Source organism: Psittacula echo (genome assembly GCF_963264785.1).
Source record: "Psittacula echo genome assembly, chromosome: 4".
NCBI classification, from domain to species: Eukaryota; Metazoa; Chordata; class Aves; order Psittaciformes; family Psittacidae; genus Psittacula; species Psittacula echo.
In genome coordinates, this window is record NC_137738.1 from 85,658,142 (window position 1) to 85,675,313 (window position 17,172).

Below are 17,172 nucleotides of genomic sequence, written 5' to 3' on the forward strand. Positions count from 1 at the left end.
AAATGAGCAACTTCACTCAAGTCAGACAAACCATATCGTACATCATACAAGAGATGGCTGTTACTGAGACTTCAATATGTTCTCTGTGTGCCTCATTTATAGCATTGGAATAAGTTTTCTTATTCAGCATCTGAAATACTTGGTTTTGTATCTTACACTCTGCATAGATCAGAAAAGGAACTAGAGCTTATCTGCTATTGTTATGAGTGCTCTACAACAACCAGTTTATTTGGTAACTTATTTAGTTTCTCCTGTAAAGGAAAAAAAAAAAAAAAAAAGAAAAAGAAGTCCCTTATACACAAGGGATGTCAAACCACAGAGGCAAAGAAATAAGCTGTAGAGCAGTACTGAGTTAATGACTTACCCTGGTGATTAACCTATAAAGTACTCTCCTGGAGTGACAAATATGTTCTACTGCTAAATAAGAATTTAAAGCAGAGAGTTAATTCATTGAATATTTTACATTGCTTTGTTAGCTCATTCAGTATTTCTGTTTTATTCCATTCCAGCTAATTTTTCATAGTCTAGCAGAGTGAGTTTAGGCCCAAGCAGTGTGGTTGAAAGTTACTTGGTACTTCTTGGCTTTCAAACCAGGGGTTCACACCCCATCCCTCTTTTGATATTATATATACACATAGTTTGAGAAGCCTGAATTTCAAGTCCTTAGTCCACATGAAGTAGTGCCAGAACTTGAAAACAGCTCTTCTCATGAGACTGGGCTTACACTTCCAACTGTTCAATACTTTGGGAGTCGTCTCTCTCCCTTTCATTTTGTGAGAATGGCCTAATTCAGCTGCCTGACTTCCAGAAAGGGTTTGTGGTCAATGATCCTGAGTAAATACCTGTCACAAGCTCAGTGCATTTTATAGAACTGCATACAGAGTAGAATGGCTCTAAAGACACAGTGGTCCAAGCTGGAGGGAAGAGGAGGCAAATATGGGTGACATGGGACAGGAAAAACAAGGTGGAGTAAATAGAATCATAGAATGGTTAGGGTTGGAAAGGACCTTAAGATCATCTAGTTCCAAACCCCTGCCATGGGTAGGAACACCTCACACTAAACCATGTCACCCAAGGCTCTGTCCAACCTGGCCTTGAACACCACCAGGGGTGGAGCATTCACAACTTCCCTGGGCAACCCATTCCAGTGCCCCACCACCCTTACAGTAAAGAACTTCCTCCTTATATCAGATCTAAACTTCCTCTGTTTAAGTTAGGTATGTGAACTTCTGCCTCTGAAAGGTCACTCTGTTAGTGATCTTCCTGGGTGCTGAGCTGATCCTGAGCTTCTGTGAGAGACCTGGCCCAGCTGCAGTAGTGCTCTTGAGTCCTGACCATGCCATGACACAGCAGGATTTGTGATGTACCCCTCCCTTGAGTGTTTCTGTTGGCTGATTTACAAGCCTGATAAATATCTGTTTGTTGACTTTGTGACTTCCTTTAATTGGTCCCTTCATGGGTGGTTATGATATATATTGGGTACCAAAAAATTAGTAGCTCCAACTCTTGCAATATTTGGTGACTATTTTATTAATTTAAGTATTCGACTTTGAATGGTGACTAAAATATAAAAATAGTGCCTATAACATTTTTTTTTTTAATTTGCATGCTCTTGCGTTAAGCAGCGTAGAATCATAGACTGGTTTGTGTTGGAAGAGACCTTAAAGGATCTGAATTTTTCTTTCTTTCTCAATGCTGCAGGTGCACACATTCAGTTTCTGAATTTCTCTACTGAAGCAAATCATGATTTCCTTGAAATTCAAAATGGGCCTTACCACACCAGCTCTATGATTGGACAGTTTAGTGGAATGGAACTTCCATCACCCTTGCTTAGTACTACTCATGAAACACTTGTCCATTTTTACAGTGACCACTCAGAAAACAGGCAAGGATTTAAGTTGACATACCAAGGTAAGTAGGAACTAGCACATGAACTTTGTGGTTAAATAGGAAAAATAAAAAGTTTAATTTTTTTAAATGTTGCACATACAGGAAATAGCATTTTTAAATATGTTTAATCCATGTGTTGAATGTTTTTTCTACTGAAATTGTGTTGAATTGGAGTCTTTATTTTACTGACATAAAAACCTGGGGTTAAAGTGATGTCGTTTGCCAAAGGTGACAAAGTTGATAGCCCTTTCCATCCCATTAAGATGTACTGTTACTGGACAATACTGCTAATATTCAGTGTCTTGTTTATTTTTCTTCTCCTTTGTTCTCTGTGAGAAATTTTGTTTGCCTTTCAGTAAGTCATATGTCAAATCAATCTTAGCCTGATTTGCTTGGATGACAGGACTTAGGCTGTTGCGATATCTGACTGTCATACTTCTTGATATAATTCTGTTATGCAATTTCGTAAGCATTGGCCAATTTCTGTCAAATTTCACAGTTCCTAGAAATATATGAAAAGCAATATTAGTAACATGGATGAGAGAGTCCTGAAATGGTGCCCTATTGAGAGGAAAGGTACAGCCTTACTCCATAGATACCAATGCAGTTTGGCTTCTTGGCTACCCAATTGTAATATTCCTTGTCACAACTCATTTTAATACGTACTGTGTCTTGCCTAACTGCTATTCATGTGATACAGATGTGTGAGGGAGATAAAATATGAGAAGTTGGCATGGGCATCACGTTCAAAGTCTTCTACAGGCAAAAGGAAGCATATCATATATAGAAAGCGAAGAATTTCTTTTTAGTCAGAAAAGTTGTCCAAGTCAGTTAACACAGAACAAAATCATAAGCAATGCAGTTGAAATTGTTATGCAAAACCTTCCTCCAGTCTGCCTCATTTTTTTTTTATTTTATTCACCTTCCTGGTGCTCTTATGGAGCCTAACATCACAAGCTTCTGTCTTTTTCACGTAGAACTGGAGAGGCAGCCATCAGCATCACAAGCTCTTTCTTGGGAAACATATAATGTTCATGATAGGTGTTTTTTGCTTTTCAGTCTTGAGTTCCACTTCAGTTATTTATTTTTACATTTTTCTTACCACAGTCATCTTCTTTCTTGCGGGTTCCCAGCCAAACTTTGAGAGTTGTTTTTCCCAGCTTCAATTACTATAAAGGTCTATTGACAGTTAAGCAGTGACTGCCAGGGCTTGACAGGCCTTTAGCATACATTGTAGTTGCAGAGCATGACCTAAAACATGTTACATAGTAGTCACTTGGCTGCTAGCAATTGTTAAAATGGACTAAGACCAGCTCAGGACAAGGTAAGTCCAGGCATATCTGAGTTCTCTGAAATCTTGCAGTGTCAGGTACATAAATGCATAAAGCCTAATCGCATTTTACCTTGATGTAAAACTTCTATATTTTGTTACAGGGGCTTGGAAATGCAAATAAAGTAAGGTAATCCAGAAAAGGCTTAATCATTTTTGCTTATATCATTTTGCTTAATCATTCTGCTTATATGAATGTAGTGCCCAGGTGTCTGTAAACAGAGACTGTATCAATATTATGTAGATATATGGGAATATACATTAAAAAACACTCAAACAGCCTTTGTTTGTTCACTTGCTGACAAAGCAAGTTACTGAATTCATCCATGCTCCTGGCCAGGTAAACCTAACACTTGCTACACCAAAAAAAAACCCAGTCTTGAAGGCTATCGGTAATAGCTTACATGATTTCCAAGAAGCATATTTCAAAAATATCTAATCTCTCAGGGTATCTGAAATACGTATCTGAAATAAAAGGGAATAAATAATCGTCACGAACAAGTAAAGATTGTATGTAAAACTGGAGGGTATATACTGGTTGAAGTAGATGTAGCACACAAACTGAATTCTGCAAAGAAAACAAATTTATATTGAACATTTTAAAAAACAAGCTTTGTCAGTTCTTTTGATTTTGACCAATTCTGCCATTTCCATAGAAATGAATTTGTAAAACAAAGCAGATTGATCTGAGGACCTGACATCTTTCTATATTTAATAGATATTTTTCTCAGACTGCTTCCAAGGGTTATCATTTCAGCATGTCCTAATATACTGTAATTGGGAAAAAAGTTCTATAAATAAAAAAGCATTGTGTTTCTAATAATGAAATTAATTCGATGTAACTTTAAAAAAAGTTGAGTACGCAAAAAGAGTCCATAGTTGCAGTGACATTCACCAAACCCATTCTAGTTTCTTAATGAATGTGTTGCATATCACCTGCTACAAGCTCAGGAGTGTTACATCCCAACTAGAAGGAAGTGCGGCAGGAGGGCCAGGAGACCTCCTTGGATGGATAAGGAGTTGCTGATGAAACTTAGAGAGAAAAAAGAGGCTTATAAAAGGCGGAAGCAAGGACAGGCATCCTGGGAAGAATACAGGGGTGTTGTCTGGGAAGCTAGGGACCAGGTGAGGAAAGCTAAGGCCCAGATAGAATTCAACTTGGCTAAAGATGTGAAAGATAACAGGAAGGGATTCTATAGGTACGTAGCGAATAAAAGACAGACTAGGGACAACGTAGGCCCCCTCTGGAAGCTACTGGGAGAACTGGCTACCCAGGATTTGGAGAAGGCTGAGGTTCTTAATGACTTCTTCGCCTCAGTCTTCACCGGAAAATGCTCTGACCACACCACCCAAGTCTTGGAAGGTGGACGCAGGGACTGTGAGAATGGAGACCTTAGGCCCACTGTAGGAGAGGATATGGTTCGAGACCATCTTAAGAGCCTGAACGTGCACAAGTCCATGGGACCTGACGAAATCCATCTGCCGGTCTTGAAGGAGCTGGCGAATGAAGTTGCTAAGCCACTGGCCATCATATTTGAAAAATCATGACAGTCAGGTGAAGATCCTTAAGACTGGGAAAAGGGAAATATAACTCCCATTTTCAAGAAGGGGAAAATGGATGACCCGGGGAATTACAGACCAGTCAGTCTCCCGTCTGTGCCTGGCAAAATCTTGGAGCAGATTCTCCTGGAAGGCATGCTAAGGCACATGAAAAACAAGGAAGTGGTTGGTGACAGCCAGCATGGCTTCACTAAGGGGAAATCCTGCCTGACCAATTTGGTGGCCTTCTATGATGGGGCTACAGAACTGATGGACAGGGGCAGAGCAGTTGATGTCATCTACTTGGACTTGTGCAAAGCCTTCGACACTGTCCCACATGACATCCTTGCCTCTAAATTGGAGAGACATCAATGTGATAGGTGGACCACTTGGTGGATAAAGAACTGGCTGGATGGCCGCACGCAAAGAGTCATGGTCAACAGTGCAATATCCAGTTGGAGACCAGTAACGAGTGGTGTCCCTCAGGGACTAGTGTTGGGACCTGTCTTGTTCAACATATTTGTCGGTGACATGGACAGTGGGATTGAGTGTGCCCTCAGCAAGTTTGCTGATGACACCAAGCTGTGTGGTTCAGTTGATGCGCTGGAGGGATGGATGTCATCCAGAGTTACCTCGACACGCTTGTGAGGTGGGCTGATGCCAACCTTATGAAGTTTAACCATGACAAGTGTAAGGTCCAGCACCTGGGTAGGAGCAATCCCAGGCACAGGTTGGGCAGAGAAGAGATTCAGAGCAGCCCTGCGGGGAAGGACTTGGGGGTGTTGGTCGATGAGAAAATGAACATGAGCTGGCAGTGTGCGCTCGCAGCCCAGAAAGCCAACCGTACCCCGGGCTGCAGCAAAAGGAGTGTGACCAGGAGGTGATCCTGCGCCGCTACTCTGCTCTCGTGAGACCTCACTTGGAGTATTGTGTGCAGTTCTGGTGTCCTCAACATAAAAAGGACATGGAACTGTTGGAACAAGTCCAGAGGAGGGCCACGAGGATGATCAGGGGACTGGAGCACCTCCCGTATGGAGATAGGCTGAGAAAGTTGTGGCTGTTCAGCCTGGAGAAGAGAAGGCTGCGTGGAGACCTCATAGCAGCCTTCCAGTATCTGAAGGGGGCCTACAAGGATGCTGGGGAGGGACTCTTTGTTAGGGGCTGTAGTGATATGACACAGGTTCAAACTGAAACAGGGGAAGTTTAGATTGGATATAAGGAAGAAGTTCTTTGATGTGAGGGTGGTGAGGCACTGGAATTGGTTGCCCAGGGAAGTTGTGAATGCTCCATTCCTGGTGGTGTTCAAGGCCAGGTTGGTCAGACCTTTGGGTGACATGGTTTAGTGTGAGGTGTCCCTGCCCATGGCCGGGGGGGGTTGGAATTGATGAGGTCATTTCCATCCCTAACTATTCTATGATTCTGTGATACTATATTATGAAGTGCCCACACGACTGCATGGCTTAATCCATTAAATTTACATTAAAATGGATTTAAGATTAAATTTGTCCTTTTACTGAATGGTGCTAAAGTTGGTTCAATTCAAGAACTGCTTTTTCCTGTACTAGCTAGAATTCAAGTAGAGGCATTAAGGTAGCACACTTTCTTTGCAAGGTAGATGCCTTTTGATAAAGATAACAGCCTAAAGCTAAAGGGAGATTGTTAATAGGTATGCTTATTCAAGCAAACTTCCATATCATAAAAAATTAAGTTTTCTAGAGATCTTAGCATTTTATGAAGGATAAAGCTTTTTGATAACCCCTCATCTCAGGGGAAAGCAAACAATATGAATATTGTACAGTGAATGATAGAATTAATAAAGCTATTTCTCAATTTTTCTACTGACTTGCTGAAGACAGAAAAGTACTTACAAGATTGAAGCTTAATATAGATTGGGATTATACTCTGGGCACATTATTTTGGGGAGGAAGAAAAGTGTATGCACACTGAGAAAAGGAAAATATTTGCTTCCCATGCTTGCAAGCAGCTAGTGCTGCTGCTAAAGCACTAGTCTGTGAATTCTTATAACACAGCATTTTGAATATATAACCTAATCACCTAGGTAATGCATATTTCTGAATGCAGGGAAAAAGCTTTGTTGCCTTAGCAGAACCCTACAGAAGATACAGCTCTCAGTACCTTACTGGCTAGCTCCTTGTTGTTTTATGCTCTAATGTTTTCATGTTTTGTTCTCACTTCAGCCTTCCAATTTCAATATGTAAGTAATGGTATGTATTAAGTTATGATCAGACTGAGTTACTGGATTTCTGTGTGTTGGAAAAACCTTGAATTTCACCTGTGGCAAGAAGGAAATTAATACTGGTTACCTGTTGAACTATCTGAAACAGTTAAGATAAATTTAATTTCATTATTATTATTATTTATTTGTAAGATAATGAGAGGACTTTAGAAGTGCCTGATTTTTAAAATAGCAACATTAATTTTAATCATACTTTTTCTGTTGTTGAAATAAGTATTGTACTCTTTAATTAAAACCAACCAAACAAAAAAGGCATTGAGAAGGGGTTGCTTTTGTTCTCACTGCTGTGTTTTTGCTACTTATGAAAAGCAGCAAAGGCAGAAAGCAACCAGAAATACTTAGATGAACATTTCTAATCTTCATTTGACTGGTAATCTTGAGGTTTTGAGACAGTAACATCTGTCGAATCTCAGTATCTGAGATATAAACAGCCTGTGCACACTAGGTCTGAGGGGAAGAAGAATAGTCACACAAGTTTGATTGACAACCCAAGTTAGCTAATTACAGGCTCCGGATACTCTGCATACAGCTGTAACGACTCAAAATATATGTTAGTCAGAATAAATAAGTAGTGTTTATGGACTCTGAGAGATTCATAACATGATTTAGTACACAGAATAATACAGTTAGTCTAATGGCTGTTAAGACATATTTGTGGTTTTTAATCCCTGGCTATATTATTTACTCTTACCTCAAACTTTCAGTATTTCTGGAACATCTTTTTTCCACATAGCTTTCCCTTTAGGACTAGGGCTTCTTTGAGATAAGCAGATAAAATATTACAAATAGTACAAATAAAACATTTTATCTGCTTTCCTCAAAGAAGCCCTACTGGCTTCCATTACTGAGGGAATCACTGGAACTCTAAGAGCATGTTCAGTCTATTCTGAATTTCAGTGTAGTGTACAGCTGAGTATGAGGAAAGAATCTTAACCTGTTGTACTGGGAGAGCAACATGTTCCAGAAAACAGAAAAACATTCTAATTGCACTCCTTTTCTCCCACAAGCACACTCATGCACATACACAACATGATTTGAATATGTTAAATCTGATGACCTTTATTCAGCAAAAAGACAATTATGATGGAGCTTCTGAGTCAATTTGTGAAAAGGTCTTGTGAGAAAGTATAGTATATATTATCAGCCCAGGTGTTCTCCAAAACCCGACAAATAAAGGTTACTAGCTTGACAAATCTTTCTCTAGATGTACAAAAGCTGAAGTGTGGAAATCTGTCACTTTAGGATTAAGTGAAAGTACAGCTTCATTAGGTACATTCATGTGAAGGATAGCTTTACTAGCTTTTTCAAAAATTTAGTCCAGACTCTTCTCTTGAAAATTTTTCACAGTGAAATCAGCTGTTGGAATAATCTCCCTGAGGAAGGAGTGGACTCTCCAACATTGGATATTTTCAAGATTCTGTTGGACAGGGTCTTGTCTAGACTGTGCTTTTGCCAAGAAAGATAGAACTAGATGATCCTTGAGGTCCCTTCCAACCTGGTATTGTACAATTTGTTTGAAAGATGGAGTGAGAATTTTTATCAAGGCCTTTAGTGACAAGAGAAGTCATGACATAATCGCCATCACAGAAATGTGGTGGAACAGTTCACATCATTGGAGTGCTGCAGTGGATCACAACAGGCTCTTCAGAAGGGAAAGGCAAGGAAAAAGAGGTAGTGGGGGTTGCATTGTATGTCAGGGAGTGCATCAACTGCCTTGAACTCAGTGTTGTGAGTGGGAAGGCTGAATGTTTGTGGATGAAGATCAGGGAGAAGGCCAACCAAGTAGATTTCCTGGTAGGAATCTGTTATAGACCACCTAGACAGGATGAAGCTACAGATAAAGTGTTTTTCAAACAACTGGGAGAAGTTTCAAAATTGCTTGCCCATGCTCTCGTGGGGGACTTCAACCTGCCAGATATCTGCTGCTAGTACAGTAGAGCAGGGAAGAAACAAGGGGGTTCTTGGAGGATGTGGAAGATAACTGCCTAACCCAGCTGGTTAGTGAGCCAACTGAGGGAGATGCCTGGCTAGATTTGCGGTTCGCAGACAGAAAAGGATTGGTGGGTGATGTGACGGTTGGAGGCCGTCATGGGCAAAGCGATCACGAAATGATTGAATTTTCAGTCTTTGGAGAAGTCAGGAAGGTCAACAAAACCTTCACCTTAGACTTCCGGAGAGCTGACTATGGCCTGTTTAGGATGCTGGTTAGCAGAATTCCTTGGGAAACATTATTGAAGGACTAAAGGGTCCAGGAAGGCTGGACACTCCTCAAGAATGAAATCCTTAAGGTGCAGGAGCAGGCGGTCACTATATCCCAAAAATCAGACAGTTGGGGAAGACCAGCATGGCTGAACAGAGAGCTACTGCTTGAAATCTGGAAAAGAAAGAGAATTTATCATGTGTGAAAGACGGGACTATAACCCTATGAAAAGCACAACGATGTTAAGTTATATAGGAAAAAAGATAGAAGGGCGAAGGCACAGATGGAACTAAAACTGTCCACTGCCAGAAAAGATAATAAAAAGTACTTTTACAAATATATTAGCAATAAAGGGAAGACCAAGGAGAACTTCCATCCTGTACTGGGAGAAACCTAGTGACTGAGGATGAGGAAAAGGCTGAGGTACTTAATGCTGCCTTTGCCTCAGTCTTTAATAGTCACACCAGCCATCCTCAGGATACCCAGTTCCCTGAGTTGGATAGCAGAGATGGGGAGCTGATTGAAGTCCCTGTAATTCAGGAAGAAATAGTTAGCAACTTCCTGCTCCACTTAGACATGCACAAGTGTATAGGGCTGGATGGGTTACACCCAGAGGTGCTGAAGGAGCTAGGAGAGGAGCAGCCAAGCCAGTCTTCACAATTTATTAGCAGTCCTGGTTTAGTGGACAGGTCCCAGAGGATTGGAGGTTGGCCAAGTTGATGCCTCTCTGCAAAAAGGGCAGGCAGAACGTATGAAACTACAGGTCTGCCAGGCTGACCTCAATGCTGGGGAAGGTCATGGAGCAGATGATCCTAAGTGTGATCATAAAGCAAATGCAGGAAATTGGGAGGATCAAGCCCAGCCAGCGTGGGTTCATGAAGGGCAGGTCCTGCTTGACCAACCTGATCTCCTTCTACATTAAGGTGACTCACCTGGTTGATGAGGGAAGGGCTGTGAACATTTTGTATTTAGCACAAGTAAAGTAAAGCATTTGACACTGTCTCCCACAGAGTTCTGCTAGAGAAACTGGCTGCTTATGGCCTGGACAGGTGTATTCTTCATTGGGTTGGAAACTGGCTGGATGGCTGAGCCCAAAAACTGGGGGTAAATGTCATCACTTCTAGTTGGTGACCAGTCACTAATGGAGTCTGTCAGGGCTTGATGTTAGGGCCAGTATTGTTTAATATCTTCATTGATGATCTGGATGAGAGGATTGAGTGCATCCTCAGTAAATCTGCGGACGACACCAAGTTGGGTGGGAGTGTTGATCTGCTGAAGGATAGGAAGGCTCTGCAAAGGGATCTGGACAGGCTGGATCAATGGGCTGTGGCCAGTGGTAAGGGGTTCAACAAGGCAATGTACCACATCCTGCATTTCAGCCACAACAACCCCCTGCAATGTTACACGCTTGGGGAAGAGAGGCTGGAAAGCTGCTCGCAGAAAAGGATGAACCCATGTTAGTTTAGTCTGGTCTGAGAAGTGGAATTTGTTCTTGAGTCTACAGTTGTACACAGCATGATAATGGAGGAATGTGAAGTAAGACTAAATGAAAGGTTTAAGCAACCTTAATTTTCAGTTTTCCTAACATATAAGTGTTTGTATGTTCAACTCTCTGCTAATACAATTCTTCTGTAAAGGAATTATTTCTATGTTGAAGTGTTAGAGATGTGTGTGGCACTTGCAAGGGCAACGTCACCCTAGTGTTAATGTAAGAAGGAAAATATATGTGAATTTAAAAGAGGATAGTGGGTGATCAATTATGTTACTTTGTGATTTACCCGCTTAATAGTGGAAAATATACTGCTCGAAGAAATGCCGAATGTCAGTATGAGATAATTTAAACATTCAAGTATTTGACTGCTGCTGGCATTGGAATTAAATGTTTTTCTCAGATTTCCTTTACATTTCACTTCATTTCAGCCTCTCACTAGAGGGTGTTTTTTTTTTTTCTGCTGTGAAACAGTATATAATATTTTAAAGCTCAGTACCAAACAAGGCTTTGGGCATGACACTCATAAAAACAACTTTCTTTTTGAGGGATGACATCAGGATTTGTGGATAATATTTGATAGTGATGACTGAATAACAAATTGCTCTTTTAAATCAGGTATAGTCGCTGTGTATATCAAAAAACCACATGTATAAATAATATTTATATTAAAACTGTAAAGCATATTTCCTGAGTGGCCTGTAAATCATGGTATCACAGTCAGATGGAGCACCTGACTTAGAGTTGCACCAATAATTTACGAGTCATCTATAGGATTTATATCAGAAGTCACATACAGAGTATCTTCACATTTTACACTTAAAAAAACCCCAAACACAACAAAACCCCCCCAAAACACCCTGTGCTTTGCTCTGTGAAAGCAAGTGCTTTCACCCCTGACTGACTTGACCTTCAAACTTATGATAATCTGCTTTAGGCAGGGGTTCTATTCTTACTAAAAAAAGTACCAGACCCCTGTCATACAAAAGGAGAAAAGCATATGCATCTCTGAATAAACAGTAGCTAGAATTCTAAAAGGTAGGTTTTGGTTTGTTTTGTTGGTTTTCTTTTTCCATAAACAATCCAGGGGACTCTAAGGAATGTTGTGCAAATTAGGGGGGCAGAGAAATGTTGATGTTCTTTTGGGATTTCCTATTGCAACTCAGCTATTCTTGTGTTTTATTCACATGTAGATCAGTGAGATATTTTTTTTCTTCAATTAATTTTTTAAGACTAACTTAAGAAATCTGAGATCATATTAAATATATTTAAAATGTAACCTATATATATACCATGTTGCAAAATATTAACCAATAAGGAAGGATATTTTTCATGCCTATTCATCTCCTCAAAAGGTTGTGTAATCAAAGTTTTAAAGTTCCATTTCTTACTGTTGTTATTCCAAAACACTGTCACTGTAACTATTGGGCAAGGTAGTGCTACACCTTGTCAAATAAATCTATGAGATCCTCTGACCCTCCAGAATGATATTCTGTTGTATTTTTAATATAATTTGCCAAGTAGCTTTTTAATATAATTTAATATATTAATATTAATGTCCTGAACTCTTAGATAATCTTTCTAGTACTCTATTTTGTATAAAGATGTTGATAATAATGGTATTATCTGTAGTAGTACTGTATGAATAATGATGGCAGTACTAATACTAGCATTAAAAATTAATGAGCCATTACTAGATTCAGCACAAAATTTTAATGGACATAATTAAGGGAGAATAAAGCTTTTTGTATTTCCTTTCCATTAGCGATTCATTCTGACTTTCAAGTTTTGATATTCTTTTCTTATTTTTTTTTGTTATTTGAGAGAAGAGGAGTCTGACTTGGGAAGGATTTCAGGTATTTCTGGTACATCAACATCTCTTCCAGCTTTGCACTGTTACAGCCACAGGTATCTGGATTCACTGAACAAACGGGGGGAAAGAAGAATGCCTTTTTTAAATAAATCTGCTATTTATTTTGTAGCATGACTGTAATCAGCAGTGACTAAAAAAATCTCATGACGGTAGCTATATTTCAGTAAAGCAATTAAGTACAAACTTCATTTTAAGTAAGCACTTAAGAACACCTAAGTTATATGTTTAGCTTAATCTTATTGAAATAGCTTGCTTAAATAATCTAATAAAAAATAGCAAGTATATACTTCTAGGGTGAATACATCCATATTGTAATGATTAGCTTTGAAAAAAAAAAAACCCTTGTTCAAGAATGTGTTCTTCATCTCTTCCTGTATTTTTAGAGCTTGGGCTTAATGGCATATGTTAATATAAAGCACACTGGTATTACTGCTCTTACTTGAACTTTCTTATATTCTGAGAGAAATATTTCTTGACTGTAAATGGAATGCTTACAGGAAGTCAGGCATTCACCTCAGTAATTATTTCTTAAACTGCAGTTACTTGCTCTCTACAGCTTCTGTGTGAAGTTGTTCGTGAATGATTCTACGTAACATTTTTATAAAACTTTCTTTTTTGATTCCTGTGGAACTATTTATCATTTAAATATTCTAAGGGCATATAGCTTCAACATAGAAACATGTAGTTTTAAATGATCTTTATATCTTAGTAAATGTTATTAATGAAAGCTTCCTCTGAATTTTTATCACAGTATTTTGTATGAATAAGGTCTTTAAAAACATAAACCCCAACATTAAATATGCTGAATAATCAATGCTTTTTTTTTTTTTTTTTTTGTATGGCCGTATACCTAGAAGGAACCTTTTCCTTGGTAAACTTTTCTAGATCTTTCTAATTCTCTGTGACTTTATAGTCTTTCATTAATTCTTTTCATTATTCTTTTTTTGTCAGGTGATTGTTTTTGTACAGCTTAATTTATATTTAAAAATCCCACAGACTGTGAAAATCTTGTATTTCATAAAATTTTAATGAATTAATGACTTTGTTATACCTTACTAGTATACTTACCATATAGTTTAAATGTGAAAACACACTTAAACAATTTCTGTGGTCAGTTGTGTGCTGATTTATTTTTGAAGTCATTGTACTATTTAAGTGATTCAGGTAATGAGCAAGCTGGAATACTGCCAGTCAAATAAATCTAAGACACCATAGTAATTTATATGCTTATCCTCAATTTGAAATGCTTGTTTTTCTATCTAATACTCATAGTGCTGCAAAACTGCATTTTTTCTTACAGTGTGGTTGCATCCATTCCTAGTAGATGACAGGACAGATGAACAGTATATGAACATTGTCAGAAAAAGAAATTGTTTCAAGTTCTTATTAACTGTTTATTGTGTAAATATACTTGCATATTAATAAAATCAAAATTTTGTTCACATTTTGGAAATTGTGATCATGGTAATTCAATAGATATGCATTTTTAGAAAATACAATTTAATTTCAGGCATCATGAAAAAAAATCCTAAATAATTTTTCTATTTTTTAGTTGGAATTAATCGCATTTTTCTTGTATATCAGGATAGGAAAAAGATATATTAAAAATTCTGTGATAATTTTCCATCTTGAGAGTCTTAGTGGAAAAGTGGCCACCTATTAAATTTGGTCAATTATTAGTAAATTATTAGTATTACTGTGTGCAGCTGTTTCAGACTTAACAAATTTAATCTGAATATGAATAAAGTTCATGAAAAAGTTTTATATACTTATGAAATTATGAAACTTTAGTGACATGCTTAGTAAGTAATCCATCTTATTAAATAAATACGTTCTGTGTATCTTGGTTAAAAAATGTTATTCTGTTGTGAAACTGGTACTTCTTAGATCTTAGGTATTAGCTCTGAACTTAGAAGTGTATTTAAAAATAAACAATAATTTATACAATATTCTAATCTAAAGCTTCAACATACTTATTAAATCACAATATTCCATCTTCGTGCCTTGCACTAAAAGTTTCTTTGATTGCAAATTTCTGTTGTAGGTGGCAATTCATTCGATTCCACACTTTGATTTTTCCTGTGTTTTGATTCTAGCGCTAATTTTTTCATTTCTTTATCAAGATCAGGATGGTCCTAATTGATAATTTATTTTGTGTTATGTGTTAATCACTTTTTAACTGGAGTTTGGCACTCCAGTGTTTACCTGTTATGGAATGTATTACGGAATTTATTTTACTTCCTGTGTTGAGAGCTGCCTAAGCAGTAAAAAATACTTCTGTTCTCTTCCAGCTTACGAGTTACAAAACTGCCCTGATCCTCCTCCTTTTTTGAATGGCTATATAGTCAACTCAGATTACAGTGTGGGGCAGTCGGTATCATTTGAATGCTATCCTGGATATGTTTTGAGGGGTCAGCCTGTTCTCACATGCCAACATGGAATCAACAGAAATTGGAACTATCATTTCCCCAGATGCGAAGGTAACTTTCTGGTAGTACCTTTACTTCAGAACTCTCAGTACTTCCTGATTTTTGTTTACTTGTTTGTGTGTGTATATGTCACATGTTTTTTTGCTGAAGAACTGTACCTTTATTCTAATCTGTAGTGTAAGCAGCTGAAGTCAGAATAATATGTGCTTTTGTAAATCATAAATATTTTATGAATCATGTTCCTTAGCAGTGATTTATTGTTCATATTAACATCTGTCACTTGTATTGATTATTAGAATTCATGATATTGCCAGAAATTATTTTAAACTCCATGTGATTTCTTTTTTCCTTCTTTTTTTTTTTTTTTTTCAGATTTTGGGGCAAAGGGAACAGTGTACAGTGTAGCATACAGAATTTTCTATTGTAAAGCTTTTACTTGGAATTTTATCTAGAAAATACAAGTGTAGAAATTAAATTCTTGACATTCCTTTAGACCTTTAGAAGCTTTGACAAAGTCTTGTATGGGATATTATGTCAAAACTAGCCAGCGGATGTGTAGAACTGGTGTCATGGGTAATCAAACAGCCAAGAAAATAAAAAATAGATTGAAATAAATTATTTCCATCATATCAAGAGGCTAATGGTGCTACAAGTTTTTACAGCAGAATGTGTGTTCAGTATATTTGACACCGATCCTGAAAGGTGAGACAAATGCTTTCCTACACAAAACACCCAATAGCTTTTAGGTTAGTCAAATGAGAAAAGGCTGTGAGGAATTCAAGTAAGATTTAACTGAGCTACAAGTATGAGTCGTGAAAAAACTGTCAGAGAAGGGTTAGTCATTCTTCTTCAGGACAAACTACTAGAGGCTAGAAATAATTTTTCCAGTGGGACAGATTAACACAGTGTTTTCTACTTTGGATTCTTCTGTGTGACATCAGGATTTGAGTATTGTTGGAGGGAATAATTACACTAGATGGACTACAGGTTTGCTTCAGCACTTCGATTCCTTTCTTCCCAAATTAAAATTTTAGTACTGTGAATAATAACTTTAATTTTTTTTTTTTTTAATTATTTCTGAGACAGGTATTCTCCTAACAGCTTAAATATATTGCTCTGCAGCATGAACATGTGTTTTCTACATGTACTTGGGAAGGGACATTTGTATTGTTTCCTTATGGTGTCCTGTAAAACCAGTGTTACAAGAATCCATAAAATTTAAGTTCTAGTCCCATAATATTTAATGCAAATTGCCATAAATTGTTCATAAATCTAGTAAAGTGAATATGTAGAAAAGGTTGAAAGTATTGCGTATGTCTTGAAGTGCAGAGGGCTTACAAGGAAGAAATAAAGTTTAAAATGAGTTTTCTGGATGAAGGTTTTAAAACAAATTTTGTGCATTTCAAACTTGTTAAAGTATAAAACCAATTACAAAAGCCCAGTTCTTGTTAGTTTAAAAAATACTATTTGTATTGTTATCGGAATTATTAAACTAAGAATTATTAAGTCCTTTTGCATTTCAATTTAAACTGTATTTTATCACATTATTGCACAGACATTATAAGACTCTGACAGCCTCAAGGAGTAAAACATAAACATGCCCTACTAGCTGAAGGGAAAAAACATTGTCTGGAGAGAGTATTTGTCATTGAGAATGAGAAACACCACGTTCTCTGACTTCAGAAGTAGGAAGTAGTGCCTATTTGAGCAAACGAGAGTTTTGAGTTTTATTTTTGAATTAAAGAATAGAGTTTATTGCATGTTATATATAACGTGTGACTTCTCTAGAACCAATGAGTACTTTTTTCTGTGAAATGGCCATCAAGTTTTGATGTCATCATCATGTCTTCCATTTTTTCTTTGGTTTTCTTTTTTTGGTGTGGTGTTTAGATGGTTTCTTTGCTTGTTTGTTTTAATCTGCATCACTACAGCTGGGAGACAGTTCGCACATTTTGCAAAAATATATTAAGAAGGAATTTATGCAAATAATTTAAAAACTATTTTGGACAATTAAATTCTCTACAGGGAGAAGAATATACAAAAAAAAAAAAAAAAAAAAAAAGTATTTTGGCAAACTGTAGTTGGTATTGGTCCATACTGCCCTACGCAATATAGGCATCCCAGTAAAGAATTTCTTTGTTATAGCCAATTTAAACTCTCCCTGT

The 17,172-nt window shown here is 37.5% G+C and overlaps 1 protein-coding gene across 1 annotated transcript in view; it reads left to right on the forward strand.

Moving 5' to 3' along the window:
* The window catches only part of CSMD1 (CUB and Sushi multiple domains 1), a gene marked incomplete at both ends in the record, with an annotated part of 1,184,444 nt that overhangs the window by 1,037,741 nt on the left and 129,531 nt on the right, over positions 1 to 17,172 (forward strand). The window contains 2 exons of the mRNA XM_080616376.1: positions 1,702 to 1,911; positions 14,870 to 15,058. Of these exons, the coding sequence (XP_080472502.1) occupies positions 1,702 to 1,911; positions 14,870 to 15,058 (399 nt within the window). The remainder of the gene's footprint in view (positions 1 to 1,701; positions 1,912 to 14,869; positions 15,059 to 17,172) is intronic.